Raw genomic sequence first — 12,500 nt, 5'->3', positions numbered from 1 at the left:
ATATATAAAGAGAGAGAGAGAGAGAGAGAGAGAGAGAGAGAGAGAGAGATGTATATATGTGTGTAATATATATGCCTGTATTTATGTTGTATAAACTCTTATTGATATACTACATATAAATACACATGACAACTCTACATACACAGACACACACACACACACACAAACGTATATGGGTGTTTGTATATATATATACATATATATAAAAAATATATATGCATATATATATATATATATATATATATATTTATATATATATATATATATATATATATATATATATATATATATTTATATATATATATATATATATATATATATATATATATATATATATATTTATCCATCCATATCCATATACCAAGGCACTTCCCCCAATTTTGGGGGGTAGCCGACACCAACAATGAAACAAAACAAAAAGGGGACCTCTACTCTCTACGTTCCTTCAGCCTATATATATAAACCCGTATATGCAGCACAAATAAACATACATGGATGTATATATATATATATATATATATATATATATATATATATATATATATATAATATTTCATACATGAGAGACTGCTGCGTGAAGCACACCTAAAGAAATCGGTAAATTCTGCCAGTCATCTGAGTTCACTTACGTAATTCCTAAGTTCATCCACCTGAAGGAATTTACCAGAGAGAGAGAGAGAGAGAGAGAGAGAGAGAGAGAGAGGGAGGAAGTCTTACTTGTGTCACCGTACCCTGGGGCGTGTCTCCCCCAAGGAGGGTCATTGGTCCCCTAGGAGGATTAATACTTGGTCCCACCCCCCAAAAATGGGTTGAACGACTTGTTCACTAGCAACCGGTCTACTAAGACGCTGTGTGTAGTGTTCTCTCCAGTTCTTCTTTTGAACGGTGAGTAGATTGATGTGAATGTCTACATCTCTCTCTCTCTCTCTCTCTCTCTCTCTCTCTCTCTCTCTCTCTCTCTCTCTCTCTCTCTCTACGTGTGTGCTTGTGTATTTATATAGTTAGTCTTTCTAAAAGAAATACTATCCTAAGAGCGTTTATTTCAGATGTGGAGAAACTCCTTCGTCAAAGAGAATAACAATGAAAATGTATACGTATTCAGATATGTATACATATACATGTATATTCATATCTTTATGTATATATATATATATATATATATATATATATATATATATATATATATATATATATATATATATATATATATATATATATATATATACATACATACATATATATTTCTACCTCATGCTTGGGATCGAACCCTAGCCCCTTCTAATGAAAGGTCAGGTCGCTTCCAACCATGCCACAAGAGGCATGGTTTGAAGCGACCTCGCCTTTCATTAGAAGGGGCTAGGGTTCGATCCCAAGTATGAAGTAGAAATTTATTTCTATTTGAACACGATATTGTGTTGATATTTATCCATATATATATATATATATATATATATATATATATATATATATATATATATATATATATGTATATATATATGTATATATATATATATATATATATATATATATATATATATATATATATATGCATACAATATATATGATTAATCTTCTTCTCCTTTTATTTCAGGTTGCCCATCTGTTCCTTGAAGATGATCGGCATACGTGCCCATTTCGGGCAATTTATTTGTATACTACTTCTTGTTCAGCAATCATTGGCTTTCTTCTCGTAAGTATTATTATTATTATCATTATTATTATTATTATTATTATTATTATTATTATTATTATCATTATTGTTATTATTATTATTATTATTATTATCATTTTTGTTATTATTATTATTATTATTATCCTTATTATTATTATTATTATTATTATTATTATTATTATTATTATTATTATTATTACAAAAGCCACAACCATAGTTGGAAAATCATGATGCTATAAGCCCAAGGGCTTAAAAGGGAAAAATAGCACAGTGAGGAAAGGAAATAAGGGAATAAATAAACTACAAGTGAAGTAATGGACAGAAACATCAAAATAAATCTTTCATGTATTACTTAAATCTCTTTTATGTAGAACGACAAATAAACATAAGCTGTCAAATATTCAAGATACGAGAGACACAAGCTAGTGTGAAACTCAAGCAAGTATTTACTTCATTTAATTATGTAGAGCAAAAAGACTTTAACGCTTTGTCTTAACAGGGCAAATTATTTCCTGCTCAAACTCGTTAGATCCTTTAATGTCTGCATTCTCACCATCCCTGTGAGCTAAGGAGGGTGAGGTTTGGGGGAGCCTATAGGTCTACCTGCTGAGTCGTCAGCAGTCATTGCCCCGGCCCTCCCTGATCCTTGCTTGGGGGGATATAGGGCTTAGGCGCTGATCATATTGGTTAGTCTCTAGGGCACTGTCTTGCTTGCTAAAGTAATGGCTTTGTCCATTGGCATTCATGAATGGCCTTGAAAATCTTTAAAAAGAACAAAAGTGATAAAAAATATAGAATAAAGATACCCCAACACATGAATTGATTATACATACAATACAGAAGAAATGTTTAAGATAACTAAGGCAATGGAGTAATTGATTATTTTCTATTTCATGAATATTTGACAATTTCTCTGTGTTAACATTTAGTCAGTTGAATGTCTGAAAAAAATTCTTGTTAAGTAAATGCCTTTCATTAAGGCTTCTATTTAAATGTGTGCACTGTCAGAATAATTAAAATTTGCACATTCTTTTCATTCTAGGTTGCCTTCTCCATGGGGATATAGATGTGGCCCTCAAGGTGGTCCTTGTATTAAAGAAGAGAACTCAGGCGTTTCTGGCCTCACTACTTTGGCTGAATGCAAGCTAACTTGCGGCCCGCATGGAGCTCTTTGGCCGAAGCCTAACTCTGCTGAGCTGGGGAAGGTAGTGGTTAAGTTCCTCCCCAAGAATATCAGTCAGAGAATATCGGCTCACCCGGAGGTGTCAAACCTACTGGAAGAGGCTTTGTCCATCTTCAAGAAAAATATAGAACAGTACCACCCAAGATATTGGAGTGGAATGGATCTATGGAAAAATATCAACAACCCAAAAATACTTGGACATAGTTTGTTCCTTGACTTCACTGTTTCTGGCATGGATACCCAACTGACTCTGGAAACCGATGAGTCCTACACGCTAGCAGTGTTGACCAATGGGGACCAAACTACGGCAACGATAATTGCGGCATCCTTTTTCGGGGCCCGTCACGCCCTGGAGACCCTCTCCCAGCTCATTGATCACGATGAAATCGACGGTTCTCTCATGATCGTTTCTAGTGCCATGATCAGCGACTCCCCGGCGTTCCCGTACCGTGGAATTCTATTGGACACTTCTAGAAACTTCATCTCGGTCAGAGCCATTGAACGTACTCTAGATGCCATGGCTGCCAACAAGCTCAATACCTTCCACTGGCATATTACAGACTCCCACTCCTTCCCACTTTATTTGACATCCCTCCCAAAAATGGCATACTATGGAGCCTACTCTTCGAGTCAGATCTACTACCCAGCTGATGTTAAACACGTTGTTAATTATGGACGGGTGAGGGGCATTCGAGTACTGCCTGAATTTGATGCTCCAGCTCATGTTGGGAATGGATTTCAGTGGGGACCACATAACGGCTTGGGGAACCTCGCTGTCTGCGTGAATAGGGTGAGAATGATGAGAATAACTTTCTTTTGGAAGAATATCTACTGTCGTTTAAATACTGCATTTTGAAAGAATATTTTTCATGATATAAATCTTCCATAGAAGTTTTTATTAAAGTATTTTCACCCATAATAATATCATCCTTGCCAAAGATCATCCTGCTTCACTTCATATTTTCTTGGCACTGGTACAATTTTTGAAAATCTTCTTTACTACAAAAGACTTATAAAGCTTATACTTTCTTAATTTGAATGGCCCAATTAGTATAGAAGTCTTTGTAGCTTCAGATACCACTTTTTATAACAAATGCATGCTTACTATAAGCATCCATTTCAATTAGAAATATTTTCTTAATATAAGCATGACCTTTTAAATGTATTTTCAAATTATGTTTATCTGACTGATTTTTTTCCTACAACCATTATCACAATTTTAAAGACGTTTTGAAACAAACATAATTTTATAAAACAGAAATACTGTTATTGTAAGATAAATTTTACTGACACTACATTTACTTACCTCTGAAATAATTCCTTTTTAAAGTACTAGCATCATCGATAAGGAAACGTGACATTTCTACTAAATATCTTCTCCGTTTACTTATATTCCTTTTTGCCCTAGGAACCATGGCAATCCTACTGCGTAGAGCCTCCATGTGGCCAACTGAATCTCGCCAACCCTAAAATGTATGACGTCCTTGGCCAGATCTACAAAGAAATGGTGGAGCTCTTCAGCCCAATTGATTTATTCCACTACGGAGGTGATGAGGTCAGTATTATTATTATTTTTATTATTATTATTATTATTAGCTTAGCTACAACCCTACTTGGAAAAGCAGGATGCTAGAAGCCCATGGGGTCCAACAGGGAAAAATAGACCAGTGAGAAAGGAAAGGAGGAAATAAATAAACTTCCAGAAAAGTAACGAACAATCTAAATAACATATTTTGAGAACAGTAACAACATTAAAATAGATCTTCATGTATAAACTATAAAAGAAGACTTATATCAGCCTGTTCAACATGAAACCATTCGCTGCAACTTTGAACTTTTGAAGTTCTACTAATTCAACTCAAGATCATTCCACAACTTGGTCCCAGCTAGTATAACACTTCTAGAATTCTCTGTAGTATTGATCCTCATGATGGAGAAGGCATGACTATTAGTATCTCTTCACTTAGCTGTACCAATCACACATGGGTTTATATGCTTGTTGTTATAATTCGAGAGTATTTTAACCACACCAACAATATATTTCTGAATTGTCTTAAGGATGACCTGAGAGGTTTGTCCAAATGAGACGCTATTATCAAGAAAGAATGTTGAAGATGTTATATGCTAAGTAGAGTCTTGTTCTGATAGTTGTCTTCTTAATCTAACATTAAGGTACTTCAATTTTACATGAATTATGTAATTCATGTTTAATAAGACTCCAATTTTATGAGGCAAATTATCGTGGTAGCAATAGACTCTATAGCAGAGACCAACAGAAAGAGTAGTCAGTCAATAGGATCTATTTTTTATTTTCTTGAAGAGTATAATAAATATTAGCTATATTTTTTGATAAACTCATGGAAGAGGAAATTTTCTTTGACTAAATATTAGTGGCAATAACAAAAAGACAGAAATCTAAATCTACAATCTCTTCGGTTATGGCAATTTAGAAAGACTTTATTAGATGCAAGTATCTCTAATGTACTGGACTTAACATTGAATTTCAACTAGCTTTTGATAGACTGCCACTTGAAACAATTCTGCTGTGGCTTCACGGTTTTGTATATAGATTCAAATTCCATTTTTCAATCAAAGTCAGTCGAATCATTTTGTCTTAAGGTTCACTATCTTCACTTCTTTCTGTTTAGCTAAAACATGTGCAAAACATTTGGCATTCGCATCGTCCAATTTTGTATTGAAAAATGTAAAATGTAAAAAAAGTCTAAATATTCTTTACTTCACAGGTCAATCTCAATTGCTGGAACACTACAGATGAAATAACCAACTGGATGACCGAGAATGGATATGGCCTGGATGATAATGCCTACTATAAGCAGTGGAGCGTATTCCAGGAGAAGTCGCAGCAACTTCTCACGGCAGCCAACAAAGGGAAAAAGGTTCCAGGTATTCTCTGGACTTCCCACCTCACGGAGGCTGGTCGTGCTGACCAGTACTTGAACGCGCAAGATTACATCATTCAGATCTGGACAACAGGCGTTGACCCACTGATTGGTGAACTTTTGGATAAAAAGTTCCGTGTTATTTTCAGCAACTACGATCACTGGTACCTCGACTGTGGGTTCGGTGCCTGGGTTGGTGAAGGAAACAATTGGTGCAGCCCATACAAAGGCTGGCAAAAAGTTTACGACAACAGCCCTCTCAAAATCGCCACAAATCTGACCACATCATTTGACCCGAAGCTTGTCTTAGGCGGAGAGGCGGCTCTCTGGACTGAACAAGCTGATGACTCCGTTGTTGACTCAAGGGTAAGAATTTCACTAATTGTTCCTAGTTTAGTTCAGTGGGCCACTTGATTTTTAGGCAGCATGATTCTCTAATATACTCTGGGACCATGTTCCTAAGCTCAACCAGCGGAGAGGCGGCTCTCTCGACAGAACAAGCTGATGACGCTGTAGTCGACTCAAGCGTAAGAATTTCACTAAGTGTTTGTAGTTTAGTTCAGTGTGCCACTTGATTTTGAGGCAGTATAATTCTCTACTATACTCTAGGACCATGTTCCTAAGTTCAGTCAGCGGAGAGGCGGCTCTCTCAACAGAATAAGCTGATGACACTGTAGTCGACTCAAGGGTAAGAATATCACTAAGTGTTCGTAGTTTAGTTCAGTGTGCCACTTGTTTTTTAGGCAGTATAACTCTCTACTATACTCTAGGACCATGTTTCTAAGCTCAGCCAGTAGGTAACCACAAATATAACTTTACATTAAACCTTTTTGTTCCAGCTATGGCCACGAAGCGCTGCTCTGGGTGAGAGGCTGTGGTCTAACCCTGATCACAACTGGGAGCCTGCTGAGGTTCGTCTGATCCATCAGAGGCAGAGATTGGTCAAAAGAGGTATTGAAGCTGACCGAATTCAACCACAATGGTGCCACCACAATGAAGGACTTTGTTACCTTTAGAGATGGAGGAGGGGGACTGAAATCAATGCTCAAACGTTTGATGTACATAATTAATGATATTTGCCTGTGGCACTTTGCCTTCAAAAACAACAATTGCCTCTTGTAGGAAGTTATACCATATGTAAGGAAAACTCTTCTTATCATTATTATCATTATTATTCTTATTATTATCTTCAATATCCCTTTCACCACCAATTACGATCATGTGATAACAATTATTTCGATAAACTTATTATTCAAGATCCTAAATAAAATATTTTACACTAACAGTCTGTTCATTTGAAAAAAAATATATTTTCATTAAGAGTTAGTTAAGACAAAACAATTCTCTCTACTTCTTCATTAAAATATTTTATGCCAAATAGATAACTAAAAAATAACTAAAAATTTTCTGTGGAAGAAGAAGAGTTAATATCAGCCAGTGTCGTTCCAGGTGGGAATGAATTCAGCTATTTCAGGCACTAACTCTCTCCTAAGAAATAAGAGTGTGGATGTAGCTGTTTACACGAGGAAAAAAAAGAAGTACGATGATGAGCAGAAGGATAACTGGTGAATAATGGACTATAGTTAATTAGTGGAAAGAGTTATTGGAAACAAAAGGGAAAAATGGAATGTTGAATGACTAGCTGTGCTCCTAGTGAGCCTTCTGGATAAGAGCTGGGACTTATTGTTCATTCATAGTCCAGCAGTTAAGGGATAAACGGGGAAATGGATTTTGTCAGCTTTTCTTTAAATCCATAATCTGATATGAAGAAAAGGTAAATATTATAGTATACAGTATCTATCTATGTACACACAACACACACACACACACACACACACACACATATATATATATATATATATACATATATATATATATAATATATATATATATACATATATATATATATATATATATATATATATATATATATATATGTGTGTGTGTGTGTATATATATATATATATATACATATATATATATACAGTATATATACAGTATATATATACATTTATGTATATATTTCTTACATATAATATGGATTTATACATATATTTGTTTATATGCACAAATCTATTTATAAGTATGTATACAGTATATATATATATATATATATATATATATATATATATATATATATATATATATATATATTGGGCTCAAGCCATGTCGTCCTGATGGAAGGTTCCTTCAGTAGCTTCCTTTGGATATATATGACTACCATAATATTCCCAGAGAATTAAGCTAAAGCTTTTCACAGAATTCTAACTTCTGGCGTGAGTACCCCAAATGTTTCCCTTTAGAATATCGTATATCAACAGGGGACGCATGCATTAACACGTCACATGGCTATCTGCACCCCACCTAGCGTTTACGCTTCGAGGGGAAAGGTGGCGAGGTAACTGAGGTGCCGTTCCAAAGTTACCCTACCTTCGTTACTGTTACGGTTCTCGCAACGTAAACAAACCGACGCCATACTTGTCTGACGTCACGTCCGTCCTCATTTTTTTTCTAGGTAGCTCACCATCAGCTTATTTGTTCCCAGTGATCTCCCTAAATCTTGTGCATCCTTCGCAATGTCTCAACATTCTGCATCGCCTTCTTCTGGAAAGTTGAGTACCAGGTTCTTGTATTGTTTAGATAAGCTCTGGCTTTAGAGTAACGATTTTTTACGCTAAAATCTTGTGTTTTGTGGCCGAGCTGTGCCTTTCCCGGAGGCGCCATTTTACGGCGCAGCTGTTCGCCTTGCATCGTTATTTAGCTAGCCAGAACAGCCTTCTCGGCCTTATAACTAATTAAATATCATTAGTTATTTAGTCTTCATTATTAGGAATAGGTTATATTATGCCGATGGTAGTTTTCGGCGCTCTTAGTTAGCCGACCCCATACTAGTCTTTCAGCCTAGCATAGGCCGCAGCCTAGTGTTCATGTTTACTTCTGCATGATATAATAGTGTTCCTAGTGTTATGTTAATGAAGATATAGGCATTTTTAAACATATACAAGATTCAGTGTTGCACATATTTTTCGCCTTCGAGGGACCATACAAGGGACAGTGCCTGGTCCATCCATGTCACACATAACCCAGCGTTGGGATCCTTGTAAGCTTCCTTATCTCCCTTATTACCTTAGGGTAACCTCCCGCTGGGTAGCCTTGCTATTCTTAGCCCCTTACCTGGAAAATTTCAGGTAGGTTAGGCTAGGTAGTTCTTCCCTCTTCCCTTCCATAGTTTATAGAGGGATTTTGGACAGAATCCCAGAGTACCTATCGTTCATCCCAGTCCACCCTTAGGGAACGCCTTTCCCTTTGGATATCGACTGAGACTGAAGGTGGAAGGGCCTAGCTCTTCCCTCTAGACTGTTCTTGGTTGGGACACGTCCCTTCCTCCTGTGGCCTAGTGATACGTATCCCCAGCCCTCCCTAATCTAGGAGGAGATCTCCTGGTTTAGGTTAGGCCTTGGGGGATTCTGTTTTATTATGGTTTAGGACAGTACACCAGTTCTGTTCCTACTCTGAGCTAACCAACCCTAGGGTTGGAGAGCGCTTCTCTCCTGTCTGGGTAGTATAGAAAACAGATTCCCCCATTCCTTGGGAGCTTTAGGGTCACTACCCCTTCTGCCCTCTCACTCCCCTACCCCCACTCTATCCCTTTATGTCGGCTTGCCTTCACACCCCTGTCCGCTTTCCTACAATTCCCCTTCAGGGAGAATTGTAGGTTAAGCTGTGCTCTCCTGCTTGGCTAGCCGCTCTGCTACACTTCCCCCTCATAGTCGAACTATGGGGTAGTGTTAGTGGCCGTCCTGCCGGCAGAAGATCACCCTCCCCCCCCCTGTTTAGAGTGTCCTCTGATCCTCCCTTGGATTACCATAGGCACCCAGCCGTCTACCGGCTCCCTGCTGCCGGATGATAGGTATATTCCCCCCCCCCCCATCATGAGCACACTCCTTCCGGAGGGAAGCCGGTTAGGTATCGGACATTATCCTTCCTCCTTCCCTCCTTATCTTTCTCTCTTCTATCATAGTGCTGGTCCACTGCCGCCACCGACTGCTGGCGATAGCCGCCGGCACGCCAAGTGACTTTCCTACTCCATAGGACGTTCCTCTCTGAGGATTACCTAAGGCAACAACCTGCTGGGGGCCACCGCCCCTTGCCGCCGCTAGCCGCCAGCACCCAAGGTGACCTTCCTACTTCATAGGATGTTCCTATCTGAGGACTACGTATGGCGACAGCCTGCCGGCTGCCGGGGGCCGCCGCCCCTTGCCGCCGCTGCCGCCAGCTTCTCAGACACCTTCTATCTTATGTACCCAGCTAGGTTCACCAACACCGACAGCCTTCCGGCTGCCGGAGGCCACCGCCCTGCCGGCGACCGGCCGCCGTGCCGGGGGTCGCCCCTATAGGTGTTTCCTACCTTTCTGCTGCTCAGTGTGTAGCCTTGATGGATTCACCCCGCCGGACCAGGCCTCTGGCTTGCCGGCGACGCTCTTGCGGCTTCCAGGGATAAGCACCACTTCCCCCGGCTGCCGGCCCGTGCCGGCAGTCGACCTATACAGCCATATAGCCAGACTGATCTTTGCTGTTTCTTACCCTGAAGGCAGTGTCTGAGCTGTATGATTGTACAGTACAATGTTTCCAGCATACTCTGTGCTTCTCAGTGCAGTCTCTTACCGGGAACTTCCCATACATATAGGGGTTTCTCCTATTTTCCCCCTCTTTTCTCTAGGTTCTGAATGACTCCAGACCTTCTCCACTCTGTAGACAATTCCTTTAGAAGGAAGCCTAGATTGGCTCCCCCATAGGGATACCATTCCCTCTTCTAGAACCTCAGGTCCTAAGGAATTGCCGGCAGAAAAGGTCGCGGTAACTGGCTGGACGGGATTCACAAGTATGCGTCTTCCTACTTCTTTTCTAGCTCACCTATTCGGAGCTCACATAACCCACAGAGCTACAAATTAATGAATCTTAAGTTTAAGAGTAATGTAAGACATGACTCTGTTTTCCATGTACTCATGTTCTCTTTCTTTTACAGGAGGAGTACCTGAAGTGTGAGAGCCCCTTCTGCTCGGTTCACCGCCCGGACTTCTACGGGCATAGGGTGTGTCGGACCCACGCCCCCTGTACTGCAAAGAAGGGTAACCTAAAGTATTGGGATCCAGTATCCTGCTCAATCTGCAAAGGTCTCCTTGATGAGGGGTTCGACAACACCCCCGTCCACAGAGGCCAGGGACAATGCTCGGGAGAAACTGGGCAAGTGGGTGCGCGGTTTTCAGAAGAACGCCGCCGGGCCGTATCTCCCCAGCGAGAAGAGGAGGGTCATGCTTTTCCCGAAAGCATTAGCAGATTCTGTGATCCCCCAGGATCAAATCCCCTTGGTTCAACTGCCTGTCGAACCAGACATCGAGACTACGCTTAGCAAGTGTCATCTAGACGAAGTGGAGAAGATGTCGGACGTGTCCGACAACACCGAGAGGACCCTCATGGGCGAGGATCTGGAGGAAGAAGAAGATCAGGTGGAATACCCTGATTCGGAGGACGAGGTCGCCCCTCCACCTCCGGCAGCTCCTGTAGTGGTCGAGGAGCCAGTCCCCTCTACTTCCGCCGCATCGCAGCCCCTGCTGCCCGGCACCGAAGATGCCATCCGGGTATTGGTGGCATTAATGGACGAGAAGCTTAATAAGCATTCTGCAGAAATTACAAGTTGTTTGATGGGATAGAAGCAACCGAAGAAGATCTTGGTTAAGGACCTTCCTTCCTGCTCGGAGTCTAACCCCTGGAGGTACGCCGAGCATAAGCCAATTACAACTGGCAAAGTCTTTATCAACGACAAGTTAGGGTCTATCCTTTTGGAAGAAGTGGAATTCTTCCCTAACTACGAGGCTTACCCGGACTGTTACGTCCGACTTAGGTCCGAGCCCAAAGAGGTGATCGTTTTCAATCACTCAAAAGCCCAAGCCAAGCTGGCAGAATGCCTAAAGAGTCGCGGTTTTACCAACTCAAAAATGCTGGCTCTGAGCAAGAAGCACCCGTCCTTTCTTGCTCCCTCTTCTGCAACCTTTCCCTTCGTGGAAAAGGCCTTCCATGCAGTCATGAAGGCGGTGGAGGAAGGAAAGCCCTGCCCTACCCTGGAGGAGTGTAGGCCTCTCTCCCTTGCCCTTCCCCCCGACGACAGGTTCTGGAAAGACATCCAGTTTACCTTCACGGTTGGGAAGCTGGAACCTGACGTGGCTGGATGTCAGTTCAATGAGGACCTCCCGAAGCTGAATGACCACCTTCTTCGTCAGGAGCAAGAGACCAAAAAGAGACTAGCTGCCTCCCTGTCTCACCAGATTCAGCTCGAGGTCATGGCCGGGGACGTTAGAGTCCCAGATCTCTATATGGTTCTTGCCAAGACCCACCTAGTGACTGTGATGAAGGACCTGTACAGCTTCATCAGGGCCAGAGGAACCTGCAGAGAGTTCGTGTTTGCCAACGCGGCAATAAAACACGAACCCCGGAAACTAATCTCCTCCAACATCTGGGGTAAGCATCTCTTTCCATCTGCTCTGGTGAAAGAGATCGTTGACAAAGCCACCTCTGAGAATCGGAACCTTCTCAACAAGTGGGGCATGTCACGCAAGAGGAAATCCTTTCAGTAAGAAGGCCCTCAGCCTGAGAGGAAATCCTCCAAACCAAGACCCCAGCAGCGTCAACAAAAACGCCAGTTTCCGGCTCCCGCTACTCCCCAAGTGGTCGCTCAGCCGCAACAGAC

At 40.8% G+C, this 12,500-nt stretch overlaps 1 protein-coding gene across 3 annotated transcripts in view; it reads left to right on the top strand.

Annotated features, from left to right (window-relative positions):
- The window catches only part of LOC137658392 (chitooligosaccharidolytic beta-N-acetylglucosaminidase-like), a 33,717-nt gene extending 26,679 nt beyond the window's left edge, over positions 1-7,038 (top strand). For all 3 annotated transcript variants that reach the window (XM_068393073.1, XM_068393074.1, XM_068393072.1), the window contains exons 2-6: positions 1,592-1,690; positions 2,715-3,645; positions 4,264-4,410; positions 5,600-6,121; positions 6,595-7,038. In XM_068393073.1, the coding sequence (XP_068249174.1) occupies positions 1,614-1,690; positions 2,715-3,645; positions 4,264-4,410; positions 5,600-6,121; positions 6,595-6,771 (1,854 nt within the window). In that variant the 5' untranslated portion in view covers positions 1,592-1,613 and the 3' untranslated portion in view covers positions 6,772-7,038. The remainder of the gene's footprint in view (positions 1-1,591; positions 1,691-2,714; positions 3,646-4,263; positions 4,411-5,599; positions 6,122-6,594) is intronic.
- Positions 7,039-12,500: the final 5,462 nt, after the last annotated feature.

The sequence above is a fragment of the Palaemon carinicauda genome, chromosome 19, assembly GCF_036898095.1.
Source record: "Palaemon carinicauda isolate YSFRI2023 chromosome 19, ASM3689809v2, whole genome shotgun sequence".
Taxonomy (NCBI): Eukaryota; Metazoa; Arthropoda; class Malacostraca; order Decapoda; family Palaemonidae; genus Palaemon; species Palaemon carinicauda.
This window is presented reverse-complemented; position numbering and strand designations above follow the sequence as displayed.